This window comes from Aspergillus puulaauensis, chromosome 1, assembly GCF_016861865.1.
Source record: "Aspergillus puulaauensis MK2 DNA, chromosome 1, nearly complete sequence".
In the NCBI taxonomy this organism is placed as follows: domain Eukaryota; kingdom Fungi; phylum Ascomycota; class Eurotiomycetes; order Eurotiales; family Aspergillaceae; genus Aspergillus; species Aspergillus puulaauensis.
Window position 1 is genome coordinate 2687328 of NC_054857.1, and position 22001 is coordinate 2709328.

At 50.0% G+C, this 22001-nt stretch overlaps 7 protein-coding genes across 7 annotated transcripts; 3 read left to right on the forward strand and 4 right to left on the reverse strand.

Annotated features, from left to right (window-relative positions):
- Nucleotides 1–1311: 1311 nt before the first annotated feature.
- APUU_11049S (uncharacterized protein) lies at nucleotides 1312–2227 on the forward strand (the record flags this gene model as incomplete). Its single annotated transcript, XM_041693979.1, has 3 exons — nucleotides 1312–1522; nucleotides 1576–1649; nucleotides 1706–2227. The coding sequence occupies 3 exons, from the start codon at nucleotides 1312–1314 to the stop codon at nucleotides 2225–2227; spliced, it is 807 nt and encodes a 268-aa protein (XP_041550415.1).
- A 455-nt stretch (nucleotides 2228–2682) lies between these two features.
- On the forward strand, nucleotides 2683–3604 carry vip1 (putative actin cytoskeleton protein (VIP1); the record flags this gene model as incomplete). Its single annotated transcript, XM_041693991.1, has 3 exons — nucleotides 2683–2765; nucleotides 2822–2908; nucleotides 2971–3604. The coding sequence occupies 3 exons, from the start codon at nucleotides 2683–2685 to the stop codon at nucleotides 3602–3604; spliced, it is 804 nt and encodes a 267-aa protein (XP_041550416.1).
- A 529-nt stretch (nucleotides 3605–4133) lies between these two features.
- On the reverse strand, nucleotides 4134–4397 carry APUU_11051A (uncharacterized protein; the record flags this gene model as incomplete). The annotated part of the gene is made up of 1 exon (XM_041694002.1): nucleotides 4134–4397. One exon carries the CDS (start codon nucleotides 4395–4397, stop codon nucleotides 4134–4136), a length of 264 nt encoding a protein of 87 aa, XP_041550417.1.
- Nucleotides 4398–5379: 982 nt separating this feature from the next.
- On the reverse strand, nucleotides 5380–8982 carry APUU_11052A (putative nonsense-mediated mRNA decay protein (Nmd5); the record flags this gene model as incomplete). Its single annotated transcript, XM_041694013.1, has 8 exons — nucleotides 5380–5549; nucleotides 5604–5724; nucleotides 5775–5953; nucleotides 6007–7874; nucleotides 7930–8114; nucleotides 8168–8628; nucleotides 8747–8825; nucleotides 8893–8982. The coding sequence occupies 8 exons, from the start codon at nucleotides 8980–8982 to the stop codon at nucleotides 5380–5382; spliced, it is 3153 nt and encodes a 1050-aa protein (XP_041550418.1).
- A 497-nt stretch (nucleotides 8983–9479) lies between these two features.
- On the reverse strand, nucleotides 9480–13481 carry APUU_11053A (SKI complex RNA helicase subunit SKI2; the record flags this gene model as incomplete). Its single annotated transcript, XM_041694024.1, has 3 exons — nucleotides 9480–10348; nucleotides 10398–13180; nucleotides 13255–13481. The coding sequence occupies 3 exons, from the start codon at nucleotides 13479–13481 to the stop codon at nucleotides 9480–9482; spliced, it is 3879 nt and encodes a 1292-aa protein (XP_041550419.1).
- Nucleotides 13482–14248: 767 nt separating this feature from the next.
- On the reverse strand, nucleotides 14249–16757 carry APUU_11054A (uncharacterized protein; the record flags this gene model as incomplete). The annotated part of the gene is made up of 5 exons (XM_041694035.1): nucleotides 14249–14333; nucleotides 14389–15960; nucleotides 16025–16504; nucleotides 16570–16638; nucleotides 16735–16757. 5 exons carry the CDS (start codon nucleotides 16755–16757, stop codon nucleotides 14249–14251), a joined length of 2229 nt encoding a protein of 742 aa, XP_041550420.1.
- Nucleotides 16758–18365: 1608 nt separating this feature from the next.
- On the forward strand, nucleotides 18366–20503 carry HSP70_1 (Hsp70 family protein; the record flags this gene model as incomplete). Its single annotated transcript, XM_041694046.1, has 3 exons — nucleotides 18366–18392; nucleotides 18461–18578; nucleotides 18645–20503. 3 exons carry the CDS (start codon nucleotides 18366–18368, stop codon nucleotides 20501–20503), a joined length of 2004 nt encoding a protein of 667 aa, XP_041550421.1.
- Nucleotides 20504–22001: the final 1498 nt, after the last annotated feature.

The following is a 22001-nucleotide window of genomic DNA, read 5'->3' on the forward strand; positions in this document are numbered from 1 at the left end:
TATCTTAGGATCTTCACAGAGCGCTCTTAAATGATTAATCTTTCGAGTAAACCTGGTTTTAATTTCAGGGCGCCTCTTGGTGAATTCTGTTACCCAGTTCTTTCTAATTAGTCGGGATAGGGTTGAGGATTCGTCCAGGATAAGTTAGGCTATCTCACGAATGTGTGAGGGCCTCGGGGCTGCTCCACGAATATCTAGTAATACTATCCAGTCTACTAAGGCCTCTTCTTGACGTAGGGATAGCCTATGTTGATGATTGCGGAGTTCTGCTTAAGAATATCGGCTATTAAGTCTTCCTCGGAGTGTATTTGGATAAATATTATAGGCACGCGCCGCGGGCGCAATTTTTTGAAATCTTCTATTTTTAAGGTCTTGAATCGCGTATTCGATCCGGCCCTCCTGCTCAACCAAATTTTGATTCGTTTGACGCGCTTTTCGTGGCATGATAATTGTTAAAAGTTGAGGTTAAGAAACGCGTTGATGCGGGTGCAAAAACTACCTTCCGCCCGGGACGCACCTACCGCCCGGGATTTACGTTACTTCACGTGATTATGAGATCTGATTCATGACGTGTCATTGGTCAGATTCCTTACTGGCATTTACTGGAGATTCTCTCCAGCTCAAGGATATTATGGTTGATTATCGCAATCTTCCATCTTAAACGCCAGGGCGATGACCATTATGATGACTATTATGTTACATACCTTATGCAGGGTTATTGATAATACTTGGTAAATATCTGCCTGAGGCCGAATCTAGATCCAGTACTCCGCACCTACTGTAGTATGAGCTTGGTGGTGCATTCTATCAGGTGTGCTTTCACTGTAAATCCCAAGAAGACGAACAGGGCTTAGTGATTCTAGTTTTAGATAACTAATCAAGGAGCTGCCCATTAAATAAAGGGTGCAATTATTCTATTAACTTTCTAGGAGTCTGGGTTCTAATTCGCAGAGGTTTACATTATTTCGTATTACTTCCGAGCAGTATAAGGTGCTTAGTTAATTTAATTACTCGTCCTATTCGAACCCATTCCGGGCGTGTGCCGAGTATGGCAAGCAGAACAAAGATCACGGCCAGCAAGGGTTGCTGACAGGTCGCATGCATTCTCTTTGTTTAGGAACCATGTTGCTGGCATGTTTTTCGTCAGGGAATCTCCATCAAGGGGTTGGTTGGCCTTCATCCGACACATCATGAATTATGACCCCTCTGTTTACCAAACCCCTTGGACAGTAGATTAAGCTATTTTCCCCCTCGTTTGACGTCTTCGCTCTCTTCTTTCTATATTATTCCTCTCTCAAAACAACCATCACTATGTCTACAGAAACCATTCAAACGCCCCTCTCCCAACCCAGAACTCGACCCCGTGCAGCAACAGATAGAGCTCAGGCAGCTAAAACCGCTTCCGTATCGTCTCGGCGATCATCACAAGCAATGAGTCCTCCAACGATTGCGACGGGTCGAAGCCCAGACATAGAGACTCCGGCCAAAGTTAGCGACCAGGCGCGCGCAAGAGCAACCTCCGGTAAGACTGCAAGAATTACAATCCTTGGACAGGTAATTGAATCGGTTGTGCAGGACCCTTACGACAACCGAAACCCCTCTCGCCCTCCGATATCCATTCGATCCTAGAGCAGGAACAGGAAGCAATGGTGAGATACTCGATTTGTACCTTCTGAAACTGCAGGTCTAACCAGCATCTTCGTAGGTCAATCGTCTGTCAAGGGAACTTTCCACCCTCCGTCACCGAACGTCTTCTATCGCCTCGACAGCCTCGTCAACCTCGACAACACTCAACGAACCCCTCGATGCTCTCCACGGATCGCCATACATCGCCGGACCTATATACCCAACAGCATCGCGGCGGCACCGGTCCTCTTCCAATCTAAGTGCTTCCTTCTTCCCAGTAATACAGGGCTCGCGAACGAATGGTCGAGGTCGACGGCCGTCCCTCGTATCTCCCGAGCGGTCTCAGAGTCTTATATCAGTAACATCCCAACATCAAGAGCGAAAACGGGATGCTTCAGCTCATGTTTCATACGGCTCGCGCATGCGTGGTCGCCGAAGCTCACTCTCGCAGCGGATGCCGTCAGGATCGAGCGTTGAGACAACTTCACAAGGAGATGTGGAGTCTCTCGTTCAGGAAAACGATGCGCTGAGGCGGCGTATTCGAGATCTGGAGCTGGAGCTCAGCGTGCAAAAAAGTCAAGCGCTTTCTTTGGAAGACTAAGTTCCGTACTATAGAAATTGATAGAAATTGGACCATCTGTTAAGAGAATTGCGCGACTATGCTCCGTTGCATCAGCCACAATCCACTGGGTATTGAACTATTGACCGGTTTGCAGAGCTCGGGACAGCCAGGGGATTTTATTCTCGTACCTTCCCTCAATTTCTACCGCTAGCCTGCTATTTTTATCGAATTCTACTGCCTTGCGCCTGGGCTCTGGACTACCGCTTAGCGTAGCTACCTGACGTTTTTGTTATGGAATCAAGCTCGCAGCAGGACCCACTGTGGCTGTGCACAACTGACGGTAACGTCATAAGATGTGGCGGCCAGCGTCACCAGTTGGATAAATACCCCGCGGCCTGCTCTCTGTTCCTGTTTTATCATCAGACATCCTAATACTTAACCTTGCCAATTCCTTTTTATCATCCACGCCTGAAATCAAATACAGTTCCATCATAATGTCAGACCACGCCACCGTCCACGTCTCAGGCATCGCCTCGTCTACTTCAGACAAGGAAGTCCAAGACTTCTTCAGCTTCTGGTATGCAATCCTCTTTTTTTCTGCTAGGACTGTTCCAATTCTAACAAATTTGACAGCGGCAAGATTGTCAACATCTCTGTCACTCCCACCTCCAGCGAAGCCAATGCTCCCAAGTCGGCAACCGTGACATTCGAAAAGGATGCGTGAGTCTACCCCGCAACACTGACCTTCCGTCATCCATTCCCAATCAACTAACACACAACAGTGCTGCCAAAACAGCCCTTCTCCTTGACCAAACTCAGCTCGGCCCCTCCGTCGTGACAGTCAAAGCCGCGCAGTCCCTCGAGGATATTGCTGGCCAGCAGGGCGCCTCAGCCACTCAAGCCAAAGACGAGAACCACAACGACATCGAGCAGGAAGATAAGCCCCGCTCGCGCATTCTCGCAGAATATCTCGCCCACGGCTACGCGATCAGCGACCAGGCGCTCCAGAGAGCTATCGCTCTTGACCAGAAGCACGGCTTCTCATCTCGCTTCACGAGCGTGCTGAGCAACTTCGATAAGAAGACGGGCGCTACTGACCGCGCTAGAGGCCTCGATGAGAGCTACAAGCTCAGCGATAAGGCCGTTAGCGGCTTCCGCGGTCTGCACAGCTACTTCGAGAAGGCCCTCGGCACGCCTTCCGGCCAGAAGCTGCGCGATTTCTACTCCCAGACCGATAAGCAGGTTCGCGATATCCACAACGAAGCCAGGAGACTCGCAGACCTGAAGGCCGGAAAGCCGGAGAAGACTGAAGGTGAGGGTACTGCTGCGACTGAGGCTACCGCCGCGCCTGTCCCTGCTCCTGGCGTGGAACCTCAAGCTGCCCAAGCTGCTCCGGCTACCACTGAGAAGGCGTAAACGCGTTCTCTTTACCGAGGCGTTAATAATTATACCTTGATGATGACTGCGCCTGGTTTTAATGTTTTTTATGATCCTTCTTTCCCATTGTGTTTCTAGCATGATGACTTTTTGGGTTATTCTTTTTATTCTTATGTTTATAATCGATTACCCTCGCTGTCTGGGACAGAAGTTTACAAACTGAGCTTTAATGACACTCCGTCCACGATCAATTTCACCGTTCTCGTAATAACCTTGAATTTATTCAGTTAATAAATCCTAGCGCCGTCCCATTCACCACTCTGTCTCAAGAGGTACTACGTATTCTGTAATTCGAAATCCTTCTATGCAATATGCCCCACCTAATACATCCTCAGTGGGTAAGTAGGGCGATCAGCTGGAGCTCAACGTCTACATATTTAACTCTGCACGTGTACTACTGATGCCATTCAAGCAAATTAAATGCATACAATCACAATCCAATTATTCCTGTTGTGTCATTTATAGAAAATATACATCATAACCTCATAACCAATCCAATTCAGTTAAATCACTGCATCCTAACCTCATTCCCAGGCCCCTTATGATACTTCCGTGCCTCAATATCCTCGAGGATATGTTTCGGGTTGCTTGTCAGCCCAGCCGTATGCGGGTTCTTGTCGCCGCGTCGCTCTGCATCGGCTGTCATGGGCGCGTACTCGGGACCAGGCGCGAACTTGTGGTCGATGTGGCCGGAGCCAGGTGGCGAGTTTTCTTGTGCACCGCTTTGGCTCTCCGGGGGCGGGGATTGACGACCGGATAATTTGGCGGACATTGTGAATAAAGAAAAGTTTTTGGTGGTGGCGTACTGGTTTGGTTAGATAGGGTTGAGATAGGCAGATAGGGTTTTTGAGCACGGTTGGGGAAGTACCTTCGGTAGATAGGTGGTACGTAAGGGAGGATGTTACTTTGCAGAAGTATATTGATTTACTGGGAAGCGAAGTAAGGGATTGCAGGCATTAAATAGCTACCATGTTCAGTGTCAGGGCACGTCTTTGGTAGGCTGTATCATCATTATGACGTTGCGGGTCTAGAGCATTGCAAGTCAAGACCTCATCCATCTAAGGGTCCACCTGCAAGCTGCGGTGTTGCATAATAGCGGATCATCCTGGGTCTCCTTGGTCCTTACCTTGAAGACAAGCCCCATATGACCCATAAGAGCTGCCGGGATGATGTTTTTAATGTTCAAGTGTTCTCGATTATATAGGTCACGTGATGGTATCTGACATCAATTGTATATCCTGGCATTCAGAGTTGGCCCCGCGTACTTCTTCCACATCGTTCTCTCTTTTTTTCTCGGTGGAAAAAATAAATATTGCATTGCTCATGCTCATGCCATGGTAGGTAGAAAGTGGAAAAGAAAAGGAAAATTGAAAACGGAAATGAACAATATGAACTCAGGGAATCGGGGTGGAGGGTAGGGAGGGCGTGGGGTTGGGTGATGGGACTTTTGGCAGGATTCGTAACCAATGAAATGATGCAAACGGGGTCAATACTGTCGTGAGGGTCAGGTGGAAACGAGAAGGAAACAAAAAGGAATCTCGCGACAGAACGTTCTAAACAAAAAAAGGAACAACAAGCATGGGTCACGTTATGACGGATCCAGTAGCTGCTTGACAGCTGACACGAAACAGAAGGTGTCCAAAAAACGAGACTCCGGACCGACATTGCATCTTTTATATCATAGCCTATGATTTGCGCCTGGGTCAACGTGATGACCACGTCGGCTACCAGTCACTTTTCGTCAAAGCCAGCATCTATTGGTTTCCGTTGGCTTGAAGGGCTGCCGCTTCAGCAGCCTGATTATTAGCCGCGGCCAGAGCCTTCGCATCTGCTTCGTGGAACACAGACTCGATGATCTTCTTTTCGTCGTCGTTCAGAATGTTCGTCAGGTTATCGTAAAGTTGTGGCTGTTCTTGTTGAAGGTCTAACACTTGAATTAGCACACATTCTACTGCTTAAGCCAAAAAGAAATACGTACTCAAGAAGACCTGTTTAAACAGCCCATAGGGTTCGAGCTTATCCAGAGGAGTCTCGAGTAAGCTCTCCTCGTCAAGCTCCTCGTCGTCGTCATCCCCAGCGAAGGAGCCAAACTTCTGAGCCTGATACTAAATTAGTAACTGGTTCAAAATGTAATATTAGCACTACTCACCTCCTTGTTCAAGAAGTCCAGATAAGCGGCACTCTCATCGGGGATGTCGGCCTCAGGGCCAACCTCGGCCTCATCCTGTTCTGTCCATTCAATTTCGCCGTCCCAGTCGTTGCCTTCGTCGTCCTCCTCCTCCTCTTCTTCGTATGTGAAGTCCGACTCCTTTGTCGCATCTTCGCGGTCTGTGAATAATTAATTAGCCTCCAGTGTAATAACCTGAATAAAAAATACATACTCCTAACAGCGGCAGGCAACGTGTGGAAAAGTCTGGTGACTCCCTGGAGCAACCTAGGCCATCCCTGCTGAACGCTAGTTGGGACATCCGCAGGGTTCAAAGTGAGCAGTGAGGTGATGGCGACAATCGATAGCGTCTTATCGTGGACACGTCTGAACCCATCAATGCTAGAGAACCAGGCGCTAAAGAACTTGTTCGTCCACCCCTTAGATTCCAGAACCTGAAGACTGAGGACAGGGTTGTAGTATATAGCGTTGATCACCATCTCCATCAGGTGGAGGCGGTAGGACTTGGTCCGTGCCTCTCCAGCATCGATGACACGCATCGCAAGGTCGATAAAGACAGGGATATATTGGTCGATATAGCCGCGGAGGTTCAGCATAATAGTCTCGGCGAGCTTGCAACCGCAGATCCTATCAACACCACCAACCTTGTCATCGCGGAAAATGTCCTCAACCATGCCAACAACGGCGGCAAGGTAAGCGGGGTTTTGAACCATAGTCTGGGATCCGTACGCCACGTAGTTGTCGAGTGCAGGAAGCATATCTTCCAGATACAGCTCAGCACCGGCCTTGAAGGTCTTGTGGATGAGCTCAAAGGCCTGCCACATAGTGGGAGAGATGGATTTTGAGGCAAATGTGCAGCTGTCGATGATTTCAAAGACTTCATTGTAGAGATCGTAGAGCTTGTTCTCGAGAGTAATGCTAATGACGGGCATAAGGATGGTTTCCAAATGTAAGAGCACATCGGGTGTGCTCTCCAAAGTGAGGATCAGAGTGCCAATTGTTTGCAAAACACCGAGGGCAGTGATGCTCTTGTCGTCCAAGAAGTCACCATATGAATCCTCGTCGCCCTTGGCAGCATTCCTTTCCAGGAGCTCACTAACGATACGCATGTAGGTATCACGCAATTGCTCGCTGAGAGCAACAGCAAAAGGCGTCAGCTCGGCAGAGAAAACTTCCACGAAATCCTCCATAACATTGGCCAATGCGTCAACGTCAACCTCATTGGCGAGTTTGAGAAGCTGCTGCATAATCTGGGGGATATTCTGCTGCATCGAAGTACGAATGACATCGTGGCGGATGAGAGGCTGGAGGGCGAGCGCAGCCTCGACACGGACAGGCAGTTCAGAGTCCGCCATGGATTCCAGGATATTTCGGTAAATGACCATAAGGTTGTTGGGATCCTTGAAATCGAGCTGCTCAAACTTTTCGAGCGTGTCACACGCACGCGCGCGGAGGAATCCGTGTGGGCTGCGGAACTCTGGGAAAACATGTCGGACGAAGAAATATTCAACCTGATCTGCGATGGGGCTCTTCTTTCCTAGGATCACAGAGGACAATGATCCAATCATGCGCAGGGCACCCTCTTTCTCTCTCGGAAGCTTCTGGTCGTCCGGAGCAGCCTCGTACTTGCTAACAACACCATTAACGAAGGTGAGAATCGAGAATGTCTGTTTCTTGCGGTTCTTCGTAAGGGTAACCAGGAAGTTCGTGGCGGCAACATCGGGGGCCGACACCTCCTCGTAGTAGTTCAACTTTCGGTGGAGGTATTCGGATGGGTCTGTCTCGAACAACTCAATGTCCTCGTCACTCTGGCACAAAATCGGGAAAACGAAATGGGCGATGAGATTTTCCATGTGCGCCTTGAGGTGATCCCACATCGACTTTGGCTTGACGCACTCTTCAAAAAATATCAAAGTATAGGAAAGGGCGGGGTTGCTCATCCATTGGCCCTTTGATACGTATTTGTCAATCTCCGTCAGATACCCCTTGAGAATCTCGGGTGCGAATGTTGAAATGAACGACTTGCCAAACTGGGTGTAATCGGGGGTGCTGGACTTCGACATGGTCGTGGGGTTTCCGTATCTATAGATATCCATGTTAGACAAACTTAACACCCCATCCCAAAGAATTTTCTCACCTAATGAAAAGACGGTTCAAGTTGGCGTAAGCCCACTTCTTGCACTTCCACCAGTGGGCAAGTTCTCTCTCTTCCTTGGATTCCATCATAGAGTTGGCCGGGGGCTGCTTAGCGATAATTCGCAGGAACAACGTACACCAGTCGACGGTCGCCTGGTGCGATTGGAGGTGCGGTGAAAGCTCGAACTATCTATCCGTCAGTTTCTTCATACAATAATGGTTGTATCCGGGTTACCCACGTAGATCGCATGCTTGTATGACTTCACCACGATGCGAAGCATTTCCGCTGCCTCCACACTCTCCTCATCTACGAGCTTCGATCCGATGCTCAACAATTGAGGGAAAGAATGCTCGATGATCTTATCGAATTCCTCCCGCTTGTCCCCTGACTTAAATCGGTAGACACGGCAAATGGCCAATAGACACTGCAGACCAGCATATACCGAGCCCGCGTCGTTCGTACCAAGCAATTGCATAGTGATGTCAAGGAACCCGGGCCATTGTTCCGGAAAGTCATTTTGAAGGATCTTCTGGAGTAGAGGGACGAGCTGGGCGCGAACGTTCGGCGGTGTCGATACCAAGGCAGGAATCAGCCTCTCTCGGAAACCTGGTTTCTCGGCCTCAGGAATCGGCGCCCGTAACGGGCTGTCTTCCAGGCTGTTCCATCCCCTGTTGATTCGGTTCTTCAGATAAACACCCGCTATCGATCACCCCGCAGTTAGTAAAGCCGTGGTCCAAAACATCGACGGAAAAATCGGCCGCAAGAGTAAAATGATGCCGATCCGTGTAAAACATGAAAAGATGTCGACATAACGTACCGGACAGTTGAACGGCGTTAACCTGCTCGCCCTGCAGGATATCCAGGAGAGCGTTTATGAAACCCGGTTGCGTCTCGGCCTAGACAAGAAAAGGACAATCGTAAGCAAAACACCGCCAGAAGCACATCCCACCGCCCAGCACATACATATTTCAAATCAAGCTCCGCCTGCCGTCGAATGTCGGCATTGGCATCTAGTGTGGACTGGATGCGATTCCGCAGTACTGCAACATCCATCTCGCTCCGGCAACGACCCCCTGGTTGCAGAAATCAAGACTCAAAAAATATACGGGACAAAAAAACCCCTAGAGGAAGCGGCGTAATCGATCAGGCCGGAGGGAACAAGGGGGGGAAGATAAGACGGGGGTCAATAGGGAGAGGGCACTTTTGGTTTTCTCTCGTGGATTTTCAGGCGGTGTTGGCCCCGCGTCTAGGGCAGCGAATCAGACCGCCTGCCGCCCCGCGCGCGGTAAGAGAATTTTCGTCAAAACGTTTGGTTCAGGGGACGGATATTGGGTATTACAGTGAAGGATATATGCAAATACGCTCTGGTAAATATCCAATTCATATATTCTGCCCGACAAACAGTTGTAATGGGCTGGTAGTGCAGTGGTGCTTGATAATTCCTATTTCGTGCGATCACGAATTCTTCTGGCAGAAAAAAAAAATAAAGACCGCATTGTTACCCACGTGGTTCTCATCAGCCACATTACTATGGACTCCATACTCATAGCCTACATATACAGGGACGCCGCGAATATCACGTCCCTCTTGATCTTCTCCTGTGCTTCTTGCATTTTCGTGTAAAGCGCCGGGTCTCCGACTAGTTTTGCCGCATTCTTCACCTCCCGGCAAGTTTCGTCAAGTCGAGTAATGGTTCTCACAATGGTCCCCTCCATCACATCCGTGAGATCCGTAATCCGGTTAAAGGACATCCCCTTGGCCCACTCGTAAACAACCTCTGCCAATCCAAACCGCGGCTGACTGGCAAAGTCGTTGTTGTCCTCTGTAGACTGAATTACCTGGTGCTGGATCTGCATGTCGTTCACCTTCTCTGCAATCTTGACTATGGCTTCCTTGCCCTTCTCCAGCCGGGGGGTCAGTGTTGGGACGTTTTCCGTCTTTTCTTGGAACACAAAGGCGGATAGGAGTGCGACTATCTCCTCCGGCTCGTATTCGGCGAGAACGTTCTCCAGGATCAACTCCGTCAAAACAAGCTCATCCGCGGAATGAATCTCGCAGGCGACCTTTCCTTTCAGCTGCACGCGGGACTGCTCGTCGACAAAGCCGAGGTCCTTCAGTACCTGGATACGCTGCTCATAGTCAGGAAGAAGCTGGAGGTTCTGGTCCGACATGAGCTGCTTCAACTGTGAAATATTCTCCTTGATTTGCCACTCATCACGTTGCATCTCGAAGTGTTTCAAGAAGTCGGGACACTTCAGGCAGTCGCATGACTGAGAAATATTCGCTTGCTCACGTCGTTTGTCGAGAATGTCCCTCAGCTGTAATTCTTTAATACGAGCCCAATCTAGCTCATCCCAGGTTGGTGTTGTCCACGACGAACATAATTTAGACAACTCCTTCTCTGCGAATTTGATCGCCTCTATAACGAGAGTTAGCTGGTCCTTTGTACCCAAGACATTGGAACAAACCTTTCTTGATATTGAGGTACCACGTCGGGCCACTAATCTTGACAAGGGTATTGGTGACACACTCAATATCGGCGATTGGGATCTTGAAGACCTTCAAGGTCATATCAGCTGCGCGGGTGGGGAGAGGGTTCAGGAATCCGCGGAATGCAGGTAGGAATGGGAGAATCTCGCTTGGATGGCGCTTGCTGGCCAATTTTCCTATTTCGAGAATTTGGATGACCGGATTGGGCCCGCCTCCAACCTCTCGCACTATGACACCTGCGGTTCGCGATCCGTCCCTCCGGTACACAACGAGCCGCTTTGGCATAAGAAGGCGTTTGCCAACAGGTGACGAAAGTAGATTGAGGTGTAGCTCGCTAGTGAGTTTTCCGTATTCGACTGATGCGTCATGGCAGGTGGCAATATCGATATCGCAAATCTCGCAGGGCTCGCGTTTGATCTTCTCCAAGCTAGCCTCTGAGATTTGTACCTGCTTCTCGTGCTCGGGAAGCAAGGCCTGTGTGGCATTCTCGCTGAAACTTCGCTTGATCATTTCTTCGATCTTCAGGGCTTCAACTCGCAGTAAGTTCAAAATCATGTTGTACGTAAGTCTAAACTGTGATCGAAGTTTCGTTGGATCACCCAGGATCATCTTCCTGAGTGCGCCAGCAGCGGGTGCCTCATCTTTACCCGAGTTCACAATAATCACATAACCAACGTTATCGAGACCTCTTCGACCAGCACGTCCTGCCATTTGAGTGTATTCACCCGGCAGTAGATCTCTGAAACTTTTGCCGTCATGCTTGCGGAATCCGGAAAAGACGACTGTGCGGGTAGGCAGGTTAAGACCCATGGCAAACGTCTCGGTAGCGAAGAGGACCTTGACCAAAGTTTTGGCGAACAGAATCTCGACAATTTCTTTCATAATCGGCAAGAGACCACCGTGGTGAACGGCAATACCTCGGCTCAACAGTTCACGAAGTCGAAGGATCTGCGGCAATTTCCTGTCTTCAGCTTTGAGTCGAGTAAGGGACTTTTCGATAGTCATATGGATAAGACTCTTCTCAGAGGCATTGCAGAAATCTTGATTAGACAACGAGTCGGCATTTTGCTCGCATCTCTTCTTCGAAAATACGAAAATACAAGCCGGCAGCAGATTCTCCTTGCGCAAATGTTGGACAACTTGCACCCAGACAGTCTTGTCCTGGGCAGCGGTTGTACGTCCGCCACCTCTACCTGTACGGGCAATGTTTCCTGTTCCTCTGTTTGCTGGCGCACCTCTACCCCGTTGTTGTCCGCCTCCGCGTTGTCCGTTTCCTCTCGGGCCGCCTCGAGCAGGAGCTTGTCCGCGTCCTCGTCCTTGAGGGCCACCCCTGCTTGCTTGAGACTGCGCTTGGGCGTCGGCCGCCTTCTGGGCTTTGATTTTGTCCCTGCCGGATATGATATCATCTGCTTCCTTCCAGCTGTTTTCGAGGAACCTTTTGTTGGAGTCGACAATCTTGAATTTGTTCTTCCCAGCCCAAAGATAGTGCTCAAGGGGAACCGGTCTCTTGGCTGTTGATATAACGTAGATATCCTTCTTCTTTGTTCGGCCTACCCAGGATGCGAATTCCTGAGTATTAGGCACTGTAGCTGAAAGGAGAATGAGAGTGACATGCTCAGGAAGCATAATAATGACTTCTTCCCATACGACACCTCGTTCAAGGTCATTCACGTAGTGGACCTCGTCGAAAATAACAAATTCGACATCTCGGATGAGATCCGCACCACGATACAGCATACTCCGTAGAATCTCAGTGGTCATAATAAGACAGCTTGCTTCGGGGTTAATCTGAACATCACCCGTCAGAATGCCAACATCATCAAACTCATTTTTGAAGTCGCGGAACTTCTGATTACTGAGGGCTTTAATGGGCGAAGTATAAATGGCCTTTGTCATATGTTTAGCAGCCAACGCAATGGCATACTCCGCGACGACTGTTTTACCGGCTGATGTATGTGCAGCCACAAAGACCGAGTCTCCGCCCTCGAGATGATAAACAGCTTCCTTCTGGAAAGTATCCAGCTCGAATGGCCATTCGCGAGCCATATCCGGCACAAGGTCATGGAAATTGGAGATTTCTTTGTTGACATCCACAGAATGAGCCCATTCCTTGCCGCCTTTTTTCTGTAGTGTTGAGAGCAGCGGCGCACGCGGCTCTAGAGAGGGAAACTCAACAGGTAATAACGAGTCGATATCCTCTTCCTCCTCATCCTTGTCCGATTCCTCATCTTCGATTTTCACGCCTCCTTCCACATCAGAAGCTGTCTCATCCTGGTCGGGACTGATTTTTTCATCCTCTTCCTGAAGCGTGTGTTCAACTTCTTCATCCTCCTCCGCAGCTTCCTTGGACTTTGCCTCTTCAAGCTTAAGTCCGCGCGAGAAGCCAGGCGCAGCTTCAAGTAGGCCTCCCTCGGTTCCAAAATTTATGATGCGATCCAGACCGGCCTGTTTTCCCCCAGAACCTGGGGCTCCTGGTGTCTGCGTGTCCGTCTCCATCTCGGCAATCGCCTCAACGCCATCCAAACCACCAGGAGCAAACGGGAAAAATCCCGCAGCTCCCCTTACAAAATCAGCACGGCCCGCCGGCCGGCGAAGCAAAGACGTCGAGTTCTTCGCGTTGGCGCTATTAGCGGGGACAGTCACTTCGTGATATCCCGTGACGCGCCCTTCGAGGCCTTCGCGATCGAACCGGACAATAGTCCGAGTTTGCGTTCCGAGGACCTCGAAGAGGTCAGTGTAGTCCGTTGATGTATCCCATCTCCTGGTAGATTGTCAGTGGCATACTCATCAAGGCCGAAACACTCAAATCAGTCAAAAGCGGACGGCAGAGCCTACCTCTGTAAACGATTCAACCACTCAGAGTTGAATCGAGGCGATGGGTTCAGGAATTCATCTTCCAGCTCGCGTCTCGTTTCCGTGGCAGATAGGCGTGTTCTGCTCCGAGGGGCGTAATTTTGGTAAGTGCCGTTCTCTTCCTCTTCAAGGCGCGCATCAAAAGACTTCCCCCCAATACCTTGCGAGTCCAGGTCGAGCCCAACTAGGGTTGATGTGAGAGTCTCCATTGGAGCATGTATATCGATGCTAGCGATATCTCTTCGGGAAAACGCTGGGATGAGGAGCAGGAGTACACCTCAGCCGAGTCACTGGCTTCGACAGCCACTCCGCGAACGCCAACAAACTATGAAACCTCGCGAATAAAAAGAAAACCTTGTCTATATGCGGAGATAATTCATGGGTCGTTTGGTTGAGAGTGTATGTTCCTAGGCTTTCAAGACGAAACACAGCAGTTGAAAGGGCGGGTGTCTTGGTGGGGGATAACAAGAGCTTTCCGCTGACGTTGCTGCGGGTGGAGACCTGCGCTGGCTTTGTGGCAGCCATCCCGGATATGAGTCTCATACAGTGAATGCGTATAAAGAACAATAACTACAAACAGTTGTGAAGGCCCGGTTCAATATGTTCTGTACTATGTAAACTTGAATGGCACAATAACATTATTCAGTATTAAATTAGAGTTTTATTTTGGAAAAATCCAACGCCACATTGGTGCACTAAGATAAATTGAACCCAACAATGGGAACTATACAACACTCCTGAAAACCCACAGTGCGCCTCATAGTAATGTGAAAAGAGAAAATGAGAATGAAAATCATTATAACGTTTAGCCTTTCGTATCAGCAATAGCTTTTGCTAGTCATCGGCAAGAGAAGTCCTGCGTCCTCGCCCACAACTAAACTCAATTGCGAAACCGACAATAGGGCCATTAATCGTGGATGTTGCTTTTGTGGTACTCATATGATGATGAGCCAACCAGTTTTGCAATAAATATTACTTATCTGTAGGTCATCACTGGGAAGGTCTTGCGGTCCGTGATGTTTAGTTGATACTCAAAGATCCCACTCACGGTTGCGATGTATCTAGGAAATTGGAGTCAGCCTGCACCTGCAAGGATAGAAACCCGTTTCTGCTTACAGTGATCTTCCATCGGCACCAAATCCGAGTCCAGCTGAACAGTTTGGATCCGAATCTCGGCGCCCATATCCAAAGCTATGCTCTGGCGGATCATGGATCACGCTTCGAATCCGCGAGGGGCGGCCATGATCAATACTTAACGAGGGTTGCTGCGTGTACCGTTGCCCACGCATACTATTTCGACTCATGGTATCTGCCTCATTAATGAGCTGTCGCTGGCGTCGAAGGCGCTCGATGGCCACTACGTTCGCTCTTAAGCTAGGCAAAACATCCGCATCATCGTCTTGCCTTTCAGGGCGCCTATGAACAGACCGAGACCGCTGGTGATTTCTCGGGCGCGGTATCGAACTTGGAGTAGTACTGGAGTAGTCAAAATTTGCCGTCGGTCGAGCAATGGTCCTGCGAAGTCGACTCCCATTTCCACTCTCATTGCTAGAGCCACTTTGATCACTTGAGCTTGATTCCACAGGATGAGCCGGGGTATCTAGCGTAGCGGCCCGTAGCTCGTCCGGCGAAGTGGTCCAGCTCAGTGTGATACTTGGCTGTGGATCCGGTGTTGGGCTGTCCGCATTCGTATTCCGGTCTCTAGTCTCGTGATTGCTCTGAGAGTGTATGACAGGTCGAGGTGAAGTAGGACGAGGTGCCCGATTGGCTCCGCTTGTGAGACTTTGCTGTCTTGTGCGAGACCCAGAATGCGGGTGCGCACTTGCATTATCTCTGGTTGCCCCATCTGTCAGGCCATCTTCTACCATTGATGTCCAGCGTGCTGTATTCAGGAATTGCACGATTGTTCTCTCTCTTGACGTTAAGTCTTGTATCAAACTTTCCCTCAGTGGCGAGGTATCAGATCCATCACCGACCTGATCATCTAAATGGCCCTCAACTGAGTCAAGTAGCGCCCGTGAATCAAGTGCGTGATACAGTTCGGCCTGACTGTCCACGCCAAGCCCCGATCCCGTTGATTCGTCAATTATCGGCTCCGTATCAACTTCCTCAACGTTGTTTGACTCATTCGCGTCAAATTCAAGTATTTGTCTCCGCATAAAAGCCTGACGCACATCCGCTATTCCAGCATGCCCTTTATCCTCGAGCCATACAAGGAGGTCCCAAGGTTCGGGCGAAAAGCTCATACAACGCACGGCACCGCCACGAAAGCAAGACCTCGATGAGTTGAAATGGCAGACAATTGGAGTGGCAGCGGATTCCTGGATGCTCGAAACGTCGAAAACCGTAATCACTCCGGATTGCGATCCAATAGCACACAGTCTATTGGATTGGGAAAACGCAATGGTAAAACAGCATTTATCTTCGATCTTCGGGCCGAGCTCCATCTCGATACAAAGAATGCGGTCCAATGTCCAGCCGCTCAACTTCTCTCCTGTCTCAGTGGAAACCACGGCCGAGAGATCACGAATGAGGCTATAAAAATAGGCGCTGGATTCATCCCCAACGGCAGCCAGGAGACTCGAATCTGGTGAAATGATCGCATAGTTCATACACGCCGGGTGACCGAGTTTCTTCAGAACTTTCGAGCGTGTCATTGAATATATGGTTACTGATTTGTCATTGTTGCTGCAAGCGAAAAAAAGGGTTAGCAGGCTCTAAACCGAATATGAATGAATATTCACGGTAATACCTAAGAACAGCAACATCTTCGTCCGTGAATCCTTTTTCATCGCCAGGTAGACGATGGATAGTCACCGAGTTGACGATACTACCGCCAAATTTATGCAGCTGGACCTCCGGTAATTGGCTCGCACCAAAGCCTGAATTTGACGGTTGTTCCGACCTCGTCGATTCTCGTGGCGAAACCCTTTGTGAAGCTTCAAGATCAATGGGCAAAGCGCTATCTACATCCGCCGGTTGCCTAGTCGGCGTGTCGCGAGATACACGCACGTTCCGATCCGAAAGCTTCACGAAAGCACACTCGCCATTGTTGGTACCCCCAATACCAATCCAGCCATATCCAGCAGCAAGACACTTCGGCTCAAATGGAATAACTGCGATGGTTTCCCGTTTTCGCGATGAAATATGAATTGAATACACCACCCGGTCGGTAATAACGTAGATTCTATCCCGGTCGGCGGTACTGATGTAGTGTCGAAGTTGTTGATGGCTACAGCATGTCAGTCCATAAGTCAACACTGTAACAAACCTGACCAAGGCAAGGGTGGGACAGACTAGTTGGGTATCTTGAAAGGGAAGAAGCGGCGTTTTGTAGGAAGAACGAGGGACTCGGTAGGGTGATACCTAAGCCGGGTTGGGTGGTGTTAGCACACGACGGGGCAAAACAATCCTATCGGAGCCTGGGAGGGTCCTGGGCTGGAGGTTGTGGGTAATACTAACGACAGCGCGGGATCCGTAGTCATGATGAGAGACGGTCAAGACCAGAGTGACATTGTTGAATGTGGCAGTAAGGGAGGAGTGCCGTTGTTGTGAGGCGGCGAACAGCGAGCAGCCAAGCGATAACGATGACGGAGAAACGTTCGAGCTTCGTGGCGGCGATAGTCTTGTTCTAGAAGAATAAGTGGTGTGGTGGAGCTTTGAGGATTGTTACCCAAATCCCATGAAAGTCAAGATAGCTGAAAGATTGGCGCCGGCCAGCTCGGACCAGGTCACAAACTACAACTAAACACGAATAATTTCTTTCTCTTTGCTTTCGCGGGCCCCAGCTTGTGGTCATAAAAAAAGAAACGAAAAGTGAACCCCAGATAGTTAGTAACCCCCGGTCTTTAGGTAAGTATTGATGTTACGAGTTCGGAGGTCAAGGCCACAGACGTCGGACGGATGACGTAATACTTATTGCTCGATCCGGGGAACTTGCAAGCGGCGAATAACGCGATGGAGCTCGAGTCTTTTGTCTTCCAGGTCGAGTCTCACTCTGAATTATTGCTAGTTTAGATAGTGGTGTGATCTTGTGGTTAAGTTGATCTTGGAGTCTGTTTGGCGTTGATGGAGCTCGTCCATGGTGTTCCTCCACAACATCTCCGGCCACCACAGAGCAACGTCAGACCTCGTCCATAGTCAACTTCAACCTTGGACTCCTACAGAATACAGTCCTCAGTTCCATGAGCATTCGGTCATGGCTACGTTTGCCATGGAGCCGTGGATTTGTCCAGGGATACAATGTAGTATATTTTTCCAATCTTTCGCTTGTGTTTCTCCTATCAGAGCAACCTAATATATATTTTGAGCCGACCTTCAAGGTATAAACGAAAAACTGATCGATCACTTTGCGGATCTAGGCGGAATTGATAACTTCAACATCTCAGGAACGCATAGAAGCACAGTAATATATTTACTATTTATATCCAACAAACTGACACATAATAACGATGCCTTCGCTTTGACATGCATGGCAGGCCGCAGTGGCAAGGGCTCCCCGGCGTATCCATCCGTATAACGGAGGAAGGGCGGCAAAGCCTCGGTCGGACTTCCGAGGGTAAGGTCACGTGTGGCGCACCGTGGCACTTTGGAGCTTGAAAACACCGGGACGAGGCTGGAGTTGAGCCATTTACAAAGGCCAGTAGAGCGAACGAGTCCCTCTGTAGAACTGAGGAGCGTCTCTGCTGCAATAACCCTTCCTGGAAGATGCTAGCATCTCCCTGAAGTTTTGAGCAGAGTCGAGCTGCAAGATCGGTTGCCCAGACGGTCAAAGGTGTTGCTCGATCTGCGGCACTGTGATTGGACAGACAGCCCAGCAGCCGTGATTCTACCAAGTTCGACGACGGGCCGAAGCTCTCCGCGCAATTTCCACTAGTCCTCATTTCTTTGCCGTCTCCCTTCCTCCAGTTTCTTCCTCTCCGAAAAGAAGCCAGAAAATTCTTCCTCATCTCTTCCTCACCTCTCCATCTCTCCATCCTATACCTCCTTCCATCCATCCTTCTCTCCTTCGATTGAATCGACTGGAGTGTGTTTTATAATCTTTTAATTCCTGTATTATTTTATTTTTCTGGCCTTCTCATAATCCCATCACAATGCTCTCATCCCGTTTCGTCCGCGCGGTAGGTTTTGCCCCTAGTACGGTTGCGCTGCAAACAATTACATCGACGCTGACTTGAACCTGTTCTAGCTCCCGCGCACTGCTCCTTTTGCTCGCGCTCCTGCTTTCAGACTCCCTAGTGTCGCTGCCCGGCGATGGAACTCTACGGAAGAGAAGGTGAAGGGCCAGGTCATTGGTATTGATCTGGGTGAGTACAGCTTGGTCTCGACCACAATTGGTCGCATTGCCGTGCATCGCTAACATGGACATGCAGGTACCACCAACTCTGCTGTTGCTGTTATGGAGGGCAAGACGCCCAAGATTATTGAGAACACTGAGGGTGCCCGCACAACACCCTCCGTCGTCGCTTTCGCCCAGGACGGTGAGCGTCTTGTCGGTATCGCTGCTAAGCGCCAGGCTGTTGTCAACCCTGAAAACACTCTGTTCGCCACCAAGCGTCTCATCGGCCGCAAGTTCACCGATGCTGAGGTCCAGCGTGACATCAAGGAGGTCCCCTACAAGATCATCCAGCACACCAACGGTGACGCCTGGGTTGAGGCCCGCGACCAGAAGTACTCTCCCGCTCAGATCGGAGGTTTCGTTCTCAACAAGATGAAGGAGACTGCTGAGAACTACCTGAGCAAGCCCATCAAGAACGCCGTCGTTACGGTCCCTGCCTACTTCAACGACTCCCAGCGTCAGGCCACTAAGGATGCTGGTCAGATTGCTGGTCTTAACGTCCTCCGTGTCGTCAACGAGCCCACTGCTGCTGCTCTTGCCTACGGTCTTGAGAAGGAGGCTGACCGTGTTGTCGCTGTCTACGATCTCGGTGGTGGTACTTTCGATATCTCCGTTCTTGAAATCCAGAAGGGTGTGTTCGAGGTGAAGTCGACCAACGGTGACACCCACCTTGGTGGTGAGGACTTTGACATCAACCTTGTCCGCCACATTGTCCAGCAGTTCAAGAAGGAGTCCGGCCTTGACCTCTCCGGTGACCGCATGGCTATCCAGCGTATCCGTGAAGCCGCTGAGAAGGCCAAGATTGAGCTGTCCTCTTCTCTGCAGACTGAGATCAACCTTCCCTTCATCACTGCTGATGCCAGCGGTGCTAAGCACATCAACCTCAAGATGACCCGCTCTCAGCTCGAGTCTCTTGTCGACCCTCTCATCAACCGCACTATCGACCCCGTGCGCAAGGCCCTCAAGGATGCCAACCTCCAGTCCAGCGAGATCCAGGAAATCATCCTTGTTGGTGGTATGACCCGTATGCCCAAGGTCACCGAGTCCGTCAAGTCTATCTTTGGCCGTGAGCCCGCCAAGTCTGTCAACCCCGATGAGGCTGTCGCCATTGGTGCCGCCGTCCAGGGTGCTGTCCTTGCTGGTGAGGTCACTGACGTTCTGCTCCTCGATGTTACTCCCCTCTCTCTCGGTATCGAGACCCTTGGCGGTGTTTTCACTCGTCTGATCAACCGCAACACCACCATCCCCACCAAGAAGTCCCAGACCTTCTCTACCGCTGCCGACTTCCAGACTGCTGTTGAGATTAAGGTCTTCCAGGGTGAGCGTGAGCTTGTCAAGGACAACAAGCTTCTTGGAAACTTCCAGCTTGTTGGCATTCCTCCTGCCCACCGTGGTGTTCCTCAGGTCGAGGTTACCTTCGACATTGACGCCGACTCCATTGTCCACGTCCACGCCAAGGACAAGTCCACCAACAAGGACCAGTCCATCACCATTGCTTCTGGCTCCGGTCTCTCTGACGCTGAGATCCAGTCCATGGTTGACGATGCTGAGAAGTACGGTGCTCAGGACAAGGAGCGTAAGCTCGCCATTGAGGCTGCCAACCGCGCTGACTCCGTCCTGAACGACACCGACAAGGCCCTCAAGGAGTTTGAGGACCGTCTCGACAAGGCTGAGGCTGAGCAGATCCGTGAGAAGATCAACACTCTCCGCGAGTTCGTTGCCAAGAACCAGTCTGGCGAGCTTGCCGCCACCGCCGAGGAGCTCAAGCAGAAGACCGATGAGCTCCAGACTTCCAGCTTGACCCTCTTCGACAAGATGCACAAGGCCCAGTCTGAGCAGCAGCAGCAGCAGCCTCCCCAGGGTGAGAACGGCCAGGGCGAGAACAAGCAATAAATGTACCACCATGATTGACCACCCTGCTTGAAATATCAAGCTTATCGGTGACCTCTTTGTATTTTTTACTATTTCCCCCCACTGTTTTTTTAGATATGATCTCCTTTTTATTTCTCTGCATTCTGTGTATACATACTGATGGGGTTGTTTGAGATGCCCTTGTCTCGGTGTACGGGTGTTAAGTCATTGATTTTTTCTCCTTTTTTACTATTTTCCAAACCTCCCGTTTTGCTTCATACCCTTTGATCGGGCAAGCGCACTGATTTAACCGGGGGAGCAACCATTGGATGGATTGCGGGTTTGCCTACAAATTTGTAACTTAATGACATTACGGCTTTGGGACCACAAAAGCAAGCATGATGTGGTTGGTGGGCTTGGAGCGTGTGAGATAATAGAATAGGAAATTCTCCTCTCGATTCATCAAAAAACTTGACAAAAAAAAGAGGTAAATTGAAATTGAAGTCTTCTGAATCCTTCTGAAACTGTAGACGTTGGAGACAGACACAAAGCAGGGCAGCAGCCAGTCACGGGCACCAGAAATCTGGAGAAAGCTGCACACAAAAAGTTCCAACTTTCCAACCTCCAACCCGACTAGGCCAACACAGCACAGATTGGATGCTCCGAGCTCGAGCCTCGGCGCCTCACTTCCAGCCATGTACATCTATCGAGTCTAAGAAACCCACAGACATGCCCAGCGTGCCCACTCAGCGTTTCGAAGTGCCTCAGACTCAGCTAGTTCGTACCTAAGCGGCCTAACGCCCTCCCCCAGCAACAAGCCCGGATCCATATCTCAAACCAACCGGGGTCCATCCATCCAGATTTTCAGTTCAGGTTCTGCTTTGTACTCGTGAGCTGCTGTTAGTGTGTGTTGTGTTGGCCTGCGCGCCAGCTGGCCAAACCGGGTCCCAGTAGATAAAGTGGACGGAGGAGCTGGCTCATGCTCGAGTTCCTGAGGAGAGTTTAGTTCCGAATTGGCTTCCTCCACTCTTGTTTGATTCTGAGGCACACTCTGTCTTGTTGAAGTTGGAACAAATAATGATTCAATATAATAATATGTATGTATGACGCTGAGAGTGGCAACCGGTAACTGGCGCGCAATTGGCAAGGGGCTGGGCGGGAGAAATGCATGCATTAACAGTTGGACTTGGGTCAGTCCTACGTTACTCCAGTTTAGCAGTCCGTCCTAGGTTGAAGTAGGAGCAGTAGCAGTGCAGCAGCAATGCAGCAGCAGGGTTGTCGGTGTCAGTGTCAAATGTCATAGTCAAGAGAACGAAGTTTTCTGTCTGAGACAGTGGGTTGCCGTTTTAGAGTCATCCACAAACCACAATCCAGCCAGCAGCGGATCTTTATTCTTTGTTTTGTCGGGGCAGCTGACTGAGCGGAATATAGTTCAATAATCAACGGCTTTAAGACTTTAAGGTCAAACATTAATTCTTTAGCGAGCGACAGGGTTGGGTACTTTTTACGAGGCGCTCGTGAAAACTGACAAGCCAGCTAA